Below are 17,467 nucleotides of genomic sequence, written 5' to 3'. Positions count from 1 at the left end.
ATTTTGGGATAACTTACTCCAACCATTCCCCCATTTTTTTCCCCAAACTTTTTTATATTCTTCTAATTCTTTTATATTATATTATTATCTTTCATTTCAATTTCATTTTTTAATTTCCATTAAACAAGTTCCATCTTTTATTTTTATTAATTTGTAATTTCCATAATTAAAACAATTCCATAAAATTTTATTTGTAAGAATTATTATAGATTAACTAATAATTCAAATAAAAGTGAAATCATTGCGATACAAGATTAATTAAATATATATTACATAACGATAAAATTCATTCGAAATACTAGATAAATATTCAACTTCAACTTCTAGTATTCTCCCATAAATGATCTATTAATGCATTACGAAGTGCAAAATGAGCATTTTTGTCCTTAATTCTTCTATGTCGAAATAAAAATTCTTGAAATCGTTGATTTTTATCTACTGTCATTTCTACATAAAAATAATAAATGCACGAAAACTAATTTATCAAAATTATACACCAAAGTTAAGATATAATATTAATAAAATAAAGACATTACATAAACATAATTAGGTATATATAAAGAGATAAATTAAAAGATTAAATAATAAATAATAAATATTTGAGGGAACATTATTCATCCTCCATTATGGGGACAAAAATGAGGGAGGGTTGGAGCTAAATTCCCCCAAACATTTCTCCCATTATGGGGGATGAGGCAAGGTTGGAGATAGAAAAAAATGCAGTTTTATCTGTTTAAATTAAAACCATGATTTTGAAAAGAAAAAAAAAAAAAAGGAATCTGGAGCTGAGCGCATTGAGTCTGCAATGAGTATGAGAGTGACTGTGTTTAATGTCCACCAAAATCTGCCTTCTATAGATTACTTGCCATTTAATGTCTGCTTTATTTCTTTCATTAATTTCTAGTCTAGAACTATAATTCTATACTTCGCAACCCCCGCAATAAAAAAATGTTGAGTATTTTTGCTTTAACACTATCCACACCGTCCAATGTCATTTTAGTTTTCAAAAATGAATCTCCGGGTCTAATTTTGCGGCAGTTCGGTGCACGATGTATTTCGTATTCATATAAGATTCGGGATAAAACTGGTATGTGATATAGACAACCTACCCTCGTATAAGTTTAAATGACTGGCTTCACTATTCACATATATAACATATATGTCACACAAAAATAACTTTACATTTGTCCTCAGATCATGTTTTTCTGGAGTCAATTCCTTGGATAGTCACCCAACTTATAGAAATATCCTATCAAAATTACTTTCGTTGGTTTGAAACAATAAAATCATCCGACTATTACTTTTTTACTCAAACAATAAATTAAAAAAATACTCATTTGGCATGCCATGCCATATTTTTAATGATAAAACTCATTCAGTTCATGTCCCTTATACCTATTTAATCTACCTATAAGAAAATGGTTATAATTTTGAATAACAGGTGGCACTTTAAAAAAAAGGACACATGCAAATTAGAACAGAACTAATAAGAATCAGGACAAAGCTAATAAGAATTGTAATAAAAAAATTGATAATTGAAAGATAAAGTATCAAATTTAAATTTAAACTAAATATTTAACAACAAAATTTAACAATAAGATTCACTAGAGAGTCCCATTAAAATGATGTACTATTTTGAAATTTGGATAGTCTTATCAGATATATATTATTTTCAAATATGCAATTATAATTACTTATAGGTAAATTCAATTTAATTTGAATTTGAACGGGAAAATTAAGATCAATTTTGTTTTTTAAATTAGAAGATGGATATTTTATAAAACACATGAAAAATAGTGGTGAAGGATATTATTGTAAAGATTATTTTCAATGAACGGTCTTTAAAACTATAAATGTATTATTATCATAAACTTATAATTAAATATAAAACAATAAATTTAGAAATTTCTTATTACGACATTATATAGCAAAAATATATCATCAATATGTTTAGTCTGATAATCTAATTTAAGTTTCGAAAGTTATAAGATTCTACCTAATCAGTAATGCTTTTTAGATAGTGCAAAATACATTACAAAAATATCATATTAATTAGATTGATGTTTGCAAGGAAAGAAAAAGAATTGTTTGTGAAAAATAAATTTTATTATATATGTATGACATGGCATGCCAAATGGGTATTTTTATTTTATGGGTCAAAAAGTAATAGTTAAGTGACTTTATTATCCCAAATAAAACAAAAATAATTTTGATAGGATAATTCCATAATCTGGGTGACCATCAAGGAAATTAGAGCCAGTTTGGACATAAGAAGAAAAATTCACTTTTTTCGAAAAAATTGAACTTTTTTTCAAAATCAGCGTTTGGTCATAAAAATTTTAATTTTCACTTGAAAATGCATTTTGGAATTTTTCGAAAATTTGAAAAACTCCATAAGGTTGTTTTTCAAAATGTTCACTCAGATCACTCACAAAACTTCAAAAACAACCCAAAATTATATTTATGTCCAAACACAAACTCTAATTGTCAAATATCATTTTCACTTTAAAAAAATTTCACTTTTTTTTAAATTTTACAATTCTTATGTCCAAACGCCCACTAAATCTAATTTAGCAATAAGAGTTAACTCACCAAGTAAGAAAGGTCTAAAACTAGATGAGAATACAATAATTCAATTCCTTTAATTAATTAATGTGAGATAATTTAATACCCTATCACGCTAAAGGTTAAACAACTGAAGTGTTAAAATCACAAATTCTTAAAGTACTTTTGATAAATTTTGTCAATTTGTCATATAGTATAAATATAAAGTATAAACTAAAACAAAACGAGTAGGAGTATTTGATAGATTGGGACGTAGGATAACACGGTGTGTAGGAGTGCAGAATAGTAGGTCTGCATGGGTCTGTGTAAGCTTGCTTTTTGTGGGAAACGAGGTAAAGGTTAATTTGGTCTTTTAAGACAAGTTGACGGCTGTAGACAGGCAGAGAATCAAGCAAGATCAGCTTTTCTGGATTCGGATGTGGTCCCCAAAACTTCACTTTTTACTCTTTTTATTTCGTGGCAATTTTTTAATATAGTAAATAATCTACATCATCTACGTGTTATGCCTATCTGTATATTACGTTACAACAATGGGTTTCTCCATTTATACTTAGGCGCCGTTTGGCCATATTCGAAATCATCGTTTAGTCATGAAATTTTTAATTTTTACTATAAGATGGATTTTGTCGAAAATTTAAAAAACTTCAAAAGGTTGTTTTTCAAAATTTTCACTTCAAATCACTCACAAAAATTCAAAAACAGTTCAAAATTGTATTCCTCTCCAAACACAACTCTAACATTCAAATATCATTTTAACTGGATTTTTTTTTTACTTTTTTTGGAATTTTACAATTGTTATGTACAAACACCTACATACTTTTTCAAATTTGAAACTCATCTTAAAAAATTTAGTAAGTAGTATATAATCTAATTACAACAACAACAGATCCAGTAGTTTTATACAAGTGAAGACGGGAGAAGGTTGTATAGGTCAAAATCTGACCACAGTAGCCGACCCAGCCGAGATCCCGCCTAAGTGGCGGGATAGCGAGAGACATCATGATCTACTTCGGTCTAAGCACCCACATTGTACATTAAGATAAAAACAATATTCAAGTAACGACAAAAAAGATCACAACGTGAAGGTACATCGGCCAAAGAAAATAACAAGGGTCTCAGGACTATATATAGGGGGAACTCTCAAAGAGAGGTTTTTTTTTTTTGTTTTTCTCTCTCTATTCTCTCCTATTTTCTTCCAAAAAAAAGGATGCAAAATTGATGATCTTCTCTGTCTCGTGTAAGAAGAAATGACAAATATCAATAAAGATTGTTCGCTCTTATTTTATTCTACTCATTATTTTCCGATTCATTTTCAGATTTGGGATTTATTATGCTTGACTAAGATTGACCTCACTAGTATCATTAATTATTTAAATCAGAAAGGTTTTGACATCTTTTGGTCAAACAATTTGGCGCCGTCTGTGGGGATTTCATAGTCAAATTTTCTTGTCTCCTACAGATCAAAATCGGAAACATAATCACCCACCAAAAAGAGCGGTAAGTAAACCTCACGTGCTAATCTAGATCATGATGCTGCATACAAGCAGAAGTTACAACCAAATTCCTCTCCCACACACCGGGCGGTCCTTAAGCAAGCTAAGGCAAGCCCAACCCACGCAGAGCTAGGGCACAAAAAAGAAGGGGAAAGAGAGCTGAATTCGGCCATAGAATTTAGAAACCACCACCCCATCAACCATTTAAACGTCAGGCAAAGCGAACAACGCTATAGATCCACCCCTCATTCACCGACACATTGGATCGGAGTAAGGAAAATGTTATTTTGGCTCACCTTCTATTGTTTGCTCAAACAGGAACACAAGCGCCGCGCGGGGGAGCGAGCAAAATAACATCTCAACTGGAGAATGGGAAACTACTACAAAATAATCGAAATATTGCCCACCTAACACTCCAACTTCTAGAAAATGACGTCCATCAAGCTGTACTCTCTCTCCCTCACCTAGGAGTTGTCCCAATAGGGTTTTCCCGGGGAGTTAAGGTCCGAGTCGATGAGGGGGACATCCCCAAGTTCAAAGTATAATTCATCGTCCCTCCAGCCAATGACATCTCCAGACCGAAAAGCGAAAGGACTAGATAAGGAAACTCCAATATATGCACGAAACGAACGAGAGCAAAACAATAACATTTTATACCCTCCGGTATTACACTCTCTGATGTAAACAAAACCAAGCGAACTGGGACTCACCCAGAAAGCACAAAGGTTGAGCAAAACTAGGACTCCCCCATAGGATACCGACTCTCCAAAAAACTAGGACTCACGACGGGTTAACATTTTGACGAAAGATCAAAATGAAACCCTTAAGGCCAAGGGTCATCGCCAAAGAGAAGAGTTCGACCTCGATCGAACAACGACGGGTTAACATTTCGACGAAAGATCGAAATGACACCCTTAAGGCCAAGGGCCATCGCCAAAAAGAAGAGTTCGACCTCGATCGAACAACAACGTGTTAACATTTCAACGAAAGATCGGAATGACAACCTTAAGGCCATGGGCCATCGCCAGAGAAAAGAGTTCAAACTCGATCGAACAACGACGGGTTAACATTTCGACGAAAGATTGAAATGACACCCTTAAGGCCAAGGGCCATCGTCAAAGAGAAGAGTTCGACCTAGATCGAACAATGACTGGTTAACATTTCGACGAAAGATCGAAATGACACCCTAAAGGCCAAGGGTTATCGCCAAAAAGAAGAGTTCGACCTCGATCGAACAACGGTGAGTTAACATTTTGACGAAAGATCGAAATGATACCCTTAAGACCAAGGGTCATGGCCAAAAAGAAGAGTTCGAACTTGATCGAACAACGACGGGTTAACATTTCGACGAAAGATCGAAATGACACCCTTAAGTCCAAGGCCATCGCCAAAAAGAAGAGTTCGACCTCGATTGAACAACGACGGATGAACATTTCAACGAAAGATCGAAATGACACCCTTAAGGTCAAGGGCCATCGCAAAAAGAAGAGTTCAACCTTGATCGAACAACGACGGATTAACATTTCGGAAAAAGTTTGAAATAACACCCTTAAGGCCAAGGACCATTTCCAGAGAAAAGAGTTCGACCTCGATCGAACAACTACGAGTTAAAATTAAGGCAAAAGTTTGAAATAAAACCCTTAAGGCCAAGGGCCATCGCCAGAGAAAAAAGTTCGACCTCGATCAAATAACGACAGGTTAACATTTCGACGAAAGATCGAAATGACACACTTAAGGCCAAGGGCCATCGCCAAAGAGAAGAGTTCGACCTCGATCGAACAACGATGTATTAACATTTCGACAAAAGATCAAAATGACATCCTTAAGGCCAAGGGCCATCACCAAAAAAGAGTTCGACCTCGATCGAACAACGACGGGTTAACATTTCGACAAAAGGTCGAAATGACACCCTTAAGCCCATGGGCCATCGCCAAAGAGAAGAGTTCGACCTCGATCAAACAATGACGAGTTAACATTTCGACAAAAGATCGAAATACACCCTTAAGGCCAAGGGCCATCGCCAAAAAGAAGAGTTCGACCTCGATCAAACAATGATGGGTTAACATTTCGGTAAAAGTTCGAAATAACACTATTAAGGCCAATCGCCATCGCTGAAGTAAAAATGACTTCACCCGAACCAACGGTAGTTTGGACCCACCCAGACGACCTAAGTTATGACTGGCTTCGTCCAAAATAATGAATATGTTATATAACCTCATTTTCAATCAAGACCAAATCTGCTCAAAGTAACAAGTCACTTGTCGACTTCGCCCAAGTAGGCAGATCAACAACTCCGTTCAGGCTCACACGACGAAGTCCTACTCAGTCCGGTTGAGATTAAATTCCCTAAAAATTAGAAATTGACCATACAGGAATCCAAATTTTTACGCCAAAGTTATGCAAAGCAAAAGGAAGGGAAGTACAAAAGACATACACCGATGAAAACTTCTTTTTATTTAAAGTAGTTACGCAAATAGTCACAAATTACACACGGCTAAAGCCAGGCAATTCCAAAGGAAAAAAGGACAACAAAAGGACAACAAACCAAAAAAAAAAGAACAACACAAACAAAGATAAACAATTCTTTCACTCGGCGTAACCACCGACATCCTCCTCATCACCATCTTCTGGAAGTCTCTTTTCAGCATCAACATCCTCGTCGGCCTCCGGCGTCGTAGGATCATATCCATAATTAACACGAGCCTCTCGTGCCTTTGCCCGCGCTCCTTCATATGCAGCCTTAGAAATACTGCCCGCTTCCCACAAACTCTTATATATGTCCCGTTAGACTTCTGCATGTACCCAGAGCTCGTGCAGATGACGAGGAACAGCGGCGGAGGCAAATTCGACCTTGGCCAACAATTGTGCTTTCTCGGCCTCAAGAGCAGCGACCCGGTCCCCTAAAGTCGACGCTTCCCGGTCGATGTCACCAATACACTCTTCGAACCTCGCTTCTCTAAGCGTCGCTGTCGCCCTCTCAGATTCCTGCTCGGATTGAAGGACACGGATAGTGTCCTCTAAAGCCGCCGCCCTCGCTGAAGCCGACGCCCAAGCACTCTCGATATTCTCCAACACAGAAACCTTTCTCTCTAGTTCGGCTAACTTTCCCACCTATTCCGCGCTCATTGCCTTGACTCTGATGGCATTCTGATCCATCTCGGACTGCATCGACCGCACCTTCGCCTGAAGATGCTCACACTCTGTGGAAACCCCTTTACCCAACTCAAGTTCTTCGTCCTTTGCACGAAGTTGCTCCTCGAGCACGCTACTCCTGCGAATAGCCTGCATCAACTCCTGGTCCCTCTTCTCTAGTTCCTCACCAAGGGATCGATCATCGGCGTTCGCCTTCAGCCGCTCGTGCATCTCACGGCACTTGTTGCGGTAGTGTCGATACTTCTCCAACATCATCAGGAAAATCTTAGCCTAAGTGTCAGCCCTACGAGCACTCTCAATCTCCACCATGTACGTCTGAAAAACGAAAAAATTGGTTAAGGCCAGGATCGCCAAAGTGAAAAGGACATAAAAAGAAAGGAGAAACTTACCCTCAAGCCCATAGCGGCCACTTCATGCATCAAATCAACATCGCAGACGTCCTTGAGAGCCTCACTCTCGGTGGCAGAACACAAAAGGTCAAACTGCGGAACCAGATCTTCTGTATCCCCCAGGAGATTAATATCCAATGAGATTTCAAGTATACGGGACGGGCCTCCCGCATGTACCACCGTACGAGTAAGGCCCTCTTCAAGCATCTTGACGTCATTAGGATCAAGATCAGACTCCGATTTATAATCATCAACCACAACGCCTTTTTCCCTCTCTGCGGCCGAAGAAGAAGCACAACCTGGTCCAGAAGATGAAGGCCCGCCCAAAGTAACAGTAGCGGCCTTGGGACTTCGACTCTCCATCGTAGCAGTCTGTTGGTCACTTATAATGGCCGGAGTCTCTATCGATAGGTTGGTCACGGCGACCGGCTCTACCTCTACAGACGGGTTAGCATCATTCCCCATCTCAAACTCCATCAAGGGGATGCCGCCCTCTGAACACCATGGCTGACGGAGCCATTTCGGACTCCACTCGTCATCTCTTTCACGGCCCCTCTCCATCCTCAGCACGGGAAGGCTCCCCCGTTGGGCAGATAGAAGAAGTCAGAGCCTCGGATTGAGGAACAGTTTCCGTGCACACGACTACGGCCGCAGATTCAACTTGAGCTGCCCTTGCCACAGGTAGGGCAGCAGGCCTCGATACGGGCCGAGCGGAGGATGTCGGCTGACGAAATACAAGTGGAGGAGCCCTCGCACTTCGCACTCTCCCTGCTAACGATAAATGCCATATAAGCAACAAAGTCAAATTGCAAAGTGAAAAACAGAGACTGCGGTAAAGCTACTTACCAGTAAGGGGCTTACGTCCGTATTTCTCGTAGAAGGACGACCATTCGCGAACTCCCGCCGTATGAGGAAGAATGGCGTTCACCCATTCGCGGATATTGTCAACAAGCGCAGGAGGTAGTCTTGCGGCTGCAAAAGCAAAAACAGTTCAATACTGCCCAAAGAAAAGCGGTCGACTATCATTCCAACTAAAGGTACAAAAATTTACGTACGAAGTTCCATCTCTCAGGGAATCCTGCAGGATCCGCCACACAGGTGCTCGGTTCGCACATAAAAATAGTTTTTATAAAAGCGACAGTTGGCCCTGTCGTCCATGCTCACCACTAGACTCTTTGTCCTTCGATGGCGCATGTGGATCATCGTGCCTCAGATGGGTTGAGGAGCAAAGATATTGAGCATGTGTCTCAGAGTGACCTCCCGACCAGCAAGCTCTACGAACTTGAGAAGCATACGGAACAATTTATACAAGTACGGTGAAAGTTGAGCTGGACACACCTCATAGAAACGACATAAATCTACCACCAAGAAGGGTAGAGGAAGCGTATACCCGGCGATAAAGGGATAGGCATAGAACACACAATATCCCGGGCAATTGAAATGTATGATATCGTCTCCCACCGGCGACAACATTTCAACGTGGTGAGGGATCCCCCATTTTGCCCTCAGCTCTACAATCCCCGCCTCAGTCATAACAGAGGGAGCAGGTTCTGGCTCTTCTCCGGCAGGACTGCGGAAATCGTTCCACGGCTTTCCAGGACGAGGCAATATTTCGGCCACCGTCGGAACCCTCTCATCTTCTATCACTTCCACTCCTCCGGGAGCAGGAACATCACTTTCCGATGCCGGAATTGCGGCAGGATTGTCAGCGCGGGAAAAAATACCAGCCATTTATATCGATTTAATAGAACAAAGGGATTAAGTAAAAAAGAGGAGACTGGGCCGAAAATTTCCGGCTAACCGAAGAGAATCGAAAATCTGGAAGTATCGAAAAAGAGGAAGATCTGCAAAACTTTTTCAACAAAGGCAACAAAAGTGTGCCAATCGAATGGTGTTTTTCCTATATATAGTGTACACATGTGATTTTGGACCCTCCCTAAGATTTTTTATATTTTTAGCATAAAATATTTAATTTAGGCCTAATATAGCTATTTCAACTCATTTTGACTCTTTTACTTTATTTTATTACAAGAAAAATGAAAATTACAAAAAATATTTTAGTTTATGTATTTTTCATAAATTTAAAAATATATAAAAATAGTACCTTGTTTTTATCTTTATAAACACAAAAATAGTATCATGTTTAGTTTAATTAATTAAGATCAACTTTGGCATTGTGTAGTATTTTTATCTTATTTTAAAAGGCATTGTGTAGTCTAGGGACCCTTCTAGACTCTTCTTTGGGACAAAAAAAAAATAAAAAGACCCTAAGGACTTAACACAAAAGGACTAATTGGCAAATACACAAAAAATACACCCTAGACCTATATACACACAAGAGTGAGCGCCGCTACAGGGGGGCTGGATAATCTTCTTCGTGACTCTCCAAAAAAACGAGCCACTGAGAACAAAAACGACAGACCCTTCAGTCGTGACCCATCTCCAAATCCCTCTATCTTTTCTTCAACCTTGAGAGAACACAAACCCTAGGGACCTAGACAGTCGCAGAACACGACCTTTCCCCCCCATCGACGCTAGTTTTCTTCTTCGTCCTCAACAACCAAAAGCGAACACAAACCAGCCCCCCAGAACTTGAGCTTCTTCTTCACAAAAGAACGTTGGGTTTCTTCTTCATGAAGGACTAACCTAAAAACCTACAAGAAAAAAGAGCAACAGCCATTTCCATGAAGCCAAAGCTTCTTCTTCTCCATTGACACAGTTAAAAAAAGCGAACAACAACCAACGATTTCCATTGAATCCGGTGACTCACCATTGAATCCAGCGAATGCAACCGATCATGTCGCTCTCATATCTCACCCTTTCTCTCTCGTTTCTCACTGCTATGTCATTGTTCGTTGATGCCGGTCCAAGTGTCATCCATTGTTTCTGTTTAAGTTGTAGTTGCTGCATCTTTGTGGTTGTTTGAATCCCGGTGTTCATTTGCTTGTATATACTTTCTAAATAGAGACATAATATTAAAAGCTTATCAAGATGTTTATTTTGAAGACATTTTCTTTGTGGGTTTTGGTTATTTTCCCATATTGTTGAGCTTCTGAGTAGCCTTAGGAGATATTGATGAAGTTCTTGTTGTATGGATTACGTATTGCACGCAGTTTACTTGCCAAAGTTTGAGATTATGTAATGGTAAGGACTGGACATGTTATTTTTCTACAGTTTCAATGCCAAAAGGGCGATTGACTACTATGCTCTTTGGACAATTTCATTTTGCATGGGAAGAGAAGTACGTTTGAGATTTTGACTAATTTTTAAATTTTGAACTAAGTTGAAGAAGCAGCAGTCGTATTTGGAAATGAGTCATTTCCCTCATCCTTTTTCCCGTCATCGTGCTAGGTGACTGACAAAGGCAGGGAAGTGTTTGGGAAATTTGTCGTTTTTGGTATTAGATGTGGTTGTTGAATTTGTAGAAGCTTCAATTTTAGAGGAGGTATTTGATAGATTTTAACAAATGGGAGATCTTTGTCAATGATGGGTCAACTGGCACATTCATGTCACTGGAATTTGTAGCAGAAGGCTTAGCCCAGTTGCTTCAAGTTTGGGTGTCTAGTTTTCCAATGCTAATTCGAGTTCCGTCCGCGGTTCGTTACATCTCGAGTTCAAAGTAGTGAAACAATTAATTTTCTGGCTATATTGAGGTTCAACTCTTTCATCCTCTACTCGTTTTATGCAAGCTCTTATTAATTATTTGTTTGGTGACGCGACCCCGTTGTTTCTGTAATTATTCTCCGTGGTTTTGAATTTGCTTGCTCGGTTATATATTCGTGTTTACTCGATTTGGTTATAGCTTAATGTGATTTTGTCACAGTATACAAATTGGATTGTTGAACTATGTCAATTAGATTAAAGGGGCTCGGGTGTGCATTTTATGTGACCCTACCATAATTTTGGATAATAATAATGAAATAAGCATGTTAAAATCCGGGGGTGCATTTCATGTGACCCGATTCTAATTTCCAACAAGGTTAAATAGAGCGTGTCGTGAACCATGGGTGCATTTCATGTGGTGTGGCTTGCGATAGGTTTTAAGTGACCTTGAATTAATTCTTTAAATAAGTAAAAGCGGTTATTCAAAAGTTAAAAATGCACATAGGTTTAAAAATGTTTTAAAATCAGATAATAGGCCAATTATAACAGTTGAGCGATCGTGCTAGAACCACGGAACTCGGGAGTGCCTAACACCTTCTCCCGGGTTAACAGAATTCCTTACCCGGATTTCTGGTTCGCGGACTATAATACAGAGTCAATCTTTCCTTGATTCGGGATTTAAACCGGTGACTTGGGACACCATAAAATTATCCCAAGTGGCGACTCTGAATTTTTAATAAATAAATAATCCTGTTTCGATTGTCACTTAAATTGAAAAAACTCCCTTATACCCCTTCTGCAGAGTGTAGGAAAAAGGAGGTATGATAGCTCTGGAGACTCTGCTGGGGATCGAACCCAGAATCTCTGGTTCAGGGTTCAAGAATTCGAGCTTAGATGAATTGTTATAGTTGGCTTTATCCATTATTTGATTATGTTACATGTTTGGGCCTAATGAGCTAATTGTTGCTTTTACCGCTTTGATATTCGGTGAACTGTATATAAACTGCTACGAAACCCTCTCTCTCTCTGAGTCTTCTAAATCATGGAGAAGTGTGCACTTCGTGTGACTTCTCTTCTGTTAGAGTCATATCCCAAATTTTAGAATGAGGTTCGGACAAGTTGCAAAGCCGGTGAAGCTTCTGTATTCCTGGTACGCTGCCCTCCCCTCGGCTCGAGCTGTCCGCTCGGGTAAGCCAGGTCTAGAACAAATAAACCCAAGTTTTTAAACCTAGTATAACAAAACCTCATGCCAGATCCCTAGTAGGAATATTTGTTTGCATCACGTGCACTTGACTTAGGGGACTCAACACAGGGGTTGAGTCCGTCTAGGATAGGTGTACCCAAAATAACAGATCATCTTGATGCATCCTATGTGCTACATGTTACATTTATTCAAGGGTAAAAGGGTCATTTGGCGGACCAATGATAGTTGAGGGCAAATAAAAAAAAAGAGAAAAAGAGAGGGTGAAGTGTGAAGATAAAGCGAGTGAGGCTTAATTATGTTTTCTGTCACATTTTTGTTAAGGAAAAAAAAGCGCTTGAAAATTCAAAAAAAAAAAAAAGATTTTGCACTTTTTCATCATTTTCCGAAAAATCAAAAATAAAAAAAAAAGGAAAAACAAAATTCAAAAAGATTTTGCATGTTTCATCATTTTTCAAAAAAAAAAGACAAAAAAAATGTTTTCTTTAAAATTAGTTTTTTTTTATTCTTGCCCGTATCCAATTTGCCCGAACTATGCAAATCTGATTCTCGTCTTTCGGGGCATGATATGTAGGCAACCCACATAGGGTCCGGTCTTCCTAATAAATCTTAGGTTTTTGGCTTTGCGGGGTCTTAGCCAAATTTTGCACTTCTAGCTACCTCTTGGCAAAATAAGTCATTTTGCAAAAATAGCCCCGATCATGTCTTGCATGTGTCTTAGGGAATATTATTGTCTCACATAGTGTTGATTTAAGTTTTCCCATACAGGTGTGGAGATACTTACCGGAGTTTGAGCATGATATATACCCCAAGATCACTACCTTCAGGAGCTGCTCGAAGAGCCATTTTATGTTTTTGAGTCAATTATTTTTGTTTTATTTTCTAGTCCTGTATAGTAGCATTCAGTCTTTTAGGTGATGTTAGAGTTTGTATTGTCTAGTTAAGTTTGCCTAGTCTTTTGTTTTTGCATTTGGAAATGTGTTACAAGTCAAAAATCCAAAAAAAAAGAAAGAAATTTTGCGTTTTTATATTTTCGTTATAAGTTTTCTTTAGAATACTAATTCTAGAAATGAAAAAAAATTCCTTTGAGATTGTTTTTCCTTTAGACAATTAATATCAAAATAAAAATTGTTTTTATATTTCTTTTACTATATTGGGACCAAAATTCAAAAGAAAAAAGAGAATTTTCTTTTAGTACCTCTTTAAAAGTTTTCTTTAAGGTATTAATTTAAAATCCAAAAGATTTTCTTTTGAGACGTTTCTTTGGGAAATTAGTGAAACATGGGGAAAAAAAATTTCTTTTTATTTTCATTAGAACTTTAGAAAATTGTACATAAAAAAAGACATACTTTGTCTTTTGTTTATCATTAGAATTTTTCCTTTAGGCAATCAAAATTGAAATCCAAAAACATTTGGTTTTATTTTATTTATTGCTTGTTTCGAAATCTTGCATCAGGATATCAAATGAAAATTCAAATACTTTGCTGTGGTTTATTCTTTAGATTTTCTTCCTAAAAAAATAATAAAAAAAGGGGCTTTTCTCTTCTAGGATTTTCCTTAATAGAGTATTTGTTTCAAAAAGAAAAAAAACATGCTCGTTAAGCTTGAGTTTAGAATAGGTTTTCAGTCTAGGAAATTCAAAAAAAAAATTATTTTCTCATCAGAATAGTCACTAAGGTAAAAAGAAAAAAAAAGAAAATGAAAAAGGAAATGTTAGTTTATGTGCTTTACTCTCAATCTTCCAGAACTACGCAAAGATCTGATTCATGCGATGTCATGATACGTAGGCAACCTACATAAGGTTCGATCGAATCATTTTTTTTTACTGTTAAAAGAAAGGAAAAAAGGAAAAAAAAAGAGAAAAAAAGAGATGAAATTGTGGGATGTGAGAAATGAGAGGAAAGAAAAGAGTGAAATTAGAAAAAAGAGGAAGGAAAATGATCAAGCAAGTGCTAGAATAGCAAAGAAAAGAGAGGATTGGAATGAACAAATTGGGATGATGCCAACTGACCTTTGTACCCTCGAAGTCATTTTAGAACCGATAACTCTGGCTAGGTGAATTGCACATAAAGTGAGATTATCTTATGTTAAATTCCCTAACGCTAACGTGATGGCTTCATTTTGTTATATTCATAGGAGAAGGGTGGTTGGTTTGTTATTTTAAAGTGGTAACTCTTCCCTACAACATAAAGTCAAAAGGCAATGACAGACAATAATAGAACTGAGTTAGTTGATACCGGCGCTCGAAAGCGGTTGGTGGAACAGGACAATGAGTTGATTGAAGAGGTAAAGATGTTAAAACAACACATGCTTGACATGCATCAGGCTTGGATGACTGGGAAGGCGCCACCACCTAGCTTCCTAGATGTTGCCCTTACCTAAATTCCGGACACAATGCCAGATGATCCTCTATACTCTCCAGATCCACCCGCTTATCTCCAAGTTCATGATGCCCAATATTACCCCTCAGAGGTTGCCCACAAGGTTCCCTATTCATACAAACAGGACCCCAGGGATGAGCCTCATGTTGAAAATGAAAGGTTCACAAGAAAAAAAGGGAAAGATGGGGCACCCAGGAGGTTGAAAGGCCAGGAGACCAGGGAAGCATGGCTTACAAAGAACTGTCTGTGTTCCTTGACGTTCGCCTGCCCGCGGGGTTTAAAGTGCCAAAATTTAACTTGTATGATGAGTGTGGAGATCTGGTAGCCCACCTGAGAGTTTATTGCAGTGAAATGAGAAATGTTGGAGAGAAAGATGACTCGTTGATGGCACATTTCAGTAAGAGCTTGACTGGGGCAGCTTTGGAATGGCATGATCGTCAAGATGTCGGTAGGTGGCCTACATTGGGTGACATGGCTCAAGATTTTGTTCGATATTTTCAATACAAATTAGGCAATACCCCAGATCGCTCCTCCATATCTAAAATGGAAAAGAAGCCGAAGGAAAGCTTTAGGGAGTTTGGACTCAGCTGGAGGGAGCAAGCTGCTCGAGTCAGTCCCCCGATTGGTGAAGAAGAAATGGTTGAGCTTTTCCTACAAGCTCAGGGGCCCACCTACTTCAGTCATTTGATCCTGACCTTGGGTAAGCCTTTCAATGATGTGTTAAAAATGGGGGAGATGGTAGAAAAAGGAATCAAGTCAGGCAAAATCATGAGTTGTTCGAAAAACATTCAGAATATCCCAGTAAGCTTGGGTGGAAGAAGGAGAAATGGAAAATATGATCCAATGGGTTTTCCCAATCAACACTTCCAGCCTCGACACCATCCCCGTGGATATCCTTATGCACCAGATGATCTTTCCCAATTCCACTTCTCTCCACAGAACTCCCAAAGTCTTACATCATTCTCTCAGTACCCAGCTCCACAAAATGCCTATTTACCCCCACGAGCCTACCGAAAACCCCCTGGATCAGGTTTTCGGCCCAATCAAGCCTTTAAGAATGAGAGGTTACAGAAGAAGAAGACCTTCACTCCATTGGGAGAGTCATATGCCAGTCTGTTCCAGAGACTAAGGAAATTGGACATGTTGAAGCCGACCCAGATAAAAATCCCAGACCCTCTTCCAAAGAAGTTTGATTTTTCTCAAAGGTGCAAATATTGCTCGGATGCCCCGGGGCATGACATAGAGAAGTGCTGGAATCTGAAAAATGCAATTCAGAAGCTTATTGATGCAGGCAACATTGTCGTGCAAAATCCAGATATAGTAGACATTAGCCAAAGTTCGTCACATGTGCATAATGAGACGCATATGGTGGGTATGATTTATTTTGAAAAGGAATGTGAGAATTCTTCTGGGATCCTAGGAGGTCTATATGCTACGAAGCTTTCAGTGCTATCAGAGGATGATCCTAAGAACGAGCAGGCAAAGGGAGCCCAAAGGCAATCTGTTAAGAACAATGTGATGGAGACTTGTGAAGGTCCTAGTATTGTTGATGCAGAAGTCAGTGGCTAAGATGTTGAGTTTGATGATTGGAAAGACGCTCTTTTCTTGGTTAGCCAGGGAGGAGTTCTGGTGGTTTATTTTGTTGTCATTTCTACTGTCCGGGTTATTTCAGGGTTGTAATCTGAATATTGTCTTGTGACTCAAACCCTTGTATCCTTTTATTTTGCTTAGTTTGTTTAGTCATAATAGCCCGTTTAGTGTTGTCTAGGTTTGCTCTAGGTTTGTAACCCCAGTTTAGTTTGTTTGTTTTGTTGTCCAAACCCTTTTACCATCTGTCTAATGCAATTCTCTGTTTTTTGTGATTTCTAGTCATTTTCGTTTAGTTATCTTTTCTTTTTATAGTTCTTTTCCTGTTGACTCTAGTGACATGACATGCACGCATAATTCTCAGCCTAGTTTTAAAAGTCAGTTTAATCACGAAGCAATGAAACAATGTTGAAGATGTAGGGACATTGGAGAAAAATAAGTAAAGACATTTTGAGATCACTTCAAGCCCGAATTGTGTGAAACTGGGGCAGGTAGAACATAAAAATACACTATTGAAATGCATCATGCTGCATCGGATAAAGATAATGGCAAGTTTGCCCCAAATTTGTAGGGGGCCGTTCGTGGTAATGGGAGTGAGGGTGTTGTCCAATGGGGCTTGGTAATTAACAGATGTAGAAGGCGAATGCGTGGATATGGTTATCAAGTCTAGTGCAATCAAAAGATGTTACAAATGTTTCCCTTGGTTTGTTTAAATTGTGTAGTTTGCACTTGGCATGTTTTGGAGATAAGAATGACGAAGACATTTTATTTTGCTATCTAAACACTTTATCCTTCATTACCCCTTTGAGCCTTATTTATTTTCTTTCATACCCCTCTTTCGGAATCAGTAGCAAAGATCAGAAATGCAAGCTTGAAAGATGAGTAAAGGAAAAAGAGAAAAGAAAAAGAATGAAAAGAGAGAGAAGAAAAGAAGAAAAAAGAGAAAAGAAAAAAGAAAAAAAGAGAAGAAAAAGAGAGAGAAGGAAAACAACAACAAAAAGAAAAAGAAGGGAAGAAGAGAAAAGAAAAAGGAAAGAAAATCACAACAAACAAAGTAATTCCTATAACATGAACTACGTTCGACCTGATTCCTTT

General features: G+C 38.3%; 1 protein-coding gene across 1 annotated transcript; it reads right to left on the bottom strand.

Annotated features, from left to right (window-relative positions):
- Positions 1-6,644: 6,644 nt before the first annotated feature.
- Positions 6,645-7,463, bottom strand: LOC138876109 (uncharacterized). The gene is made up of 3 exons (XM_070155005.1): positions 7,236-7,463; positions 6,861-7,169; positions 6,645-6,797 (listed from the first exon to the last, which is right to left on the bottom strand). Exons 1-3 carry the CDS (start codon positions 7,461-7,463, stop codon positions 6,645-6,647), a joined length of 690 nt encoding a protein of 229 aa, XP_070011106.1.
- Positions 7,464-17,467: the final 10,004 nt, after the last annotated feature.

This window comes from Nicotiana sylvestris, chromosome 8 (assembly GCF_000393655.2).
Source record: "Nicotiana sylvestris chromosome 8, ASM39365v2, whole genome shotgun sequence".
NCBI classification, from domain to species: domain Eukaryota; kingdom Viridiplantae; phylum Streptophyta; class Magnoliopsida; order Solanales; family Solanaceae; genus Nicotiana; species Nicotiana sylvestris.
Note: the sequence above shows the minus strand (reverse complement) of the source record. Positions and strands in the feature narration are given on the sequence as shown.

Excerpts from the sequence above, each read along its gene's own strand:
- LOC138876109 (XM_070155005.1), bottom strand. The coding sequence starts at position 7,463 with ATGTTGGAGAAGTATCGACACTACCGCAACAAGTGCCGTGAGATGCAC. Across the intron at positions 7,170-7,235 it reads GTGAGCATCTTCAGGCGAAG|GTGGGAAAGTTAGCCGAACT; the intron begins GTGCGGTCGATG and ends AGCGCGGAATAG. Across the intron at positions 6,798-6,860 it reads GTCATCTGCACGAGCTCTGG|GCTGCATATGAAGGAGCGCG; the intron begins GTACATGCAGAA and ends AGTATTTCTAAG.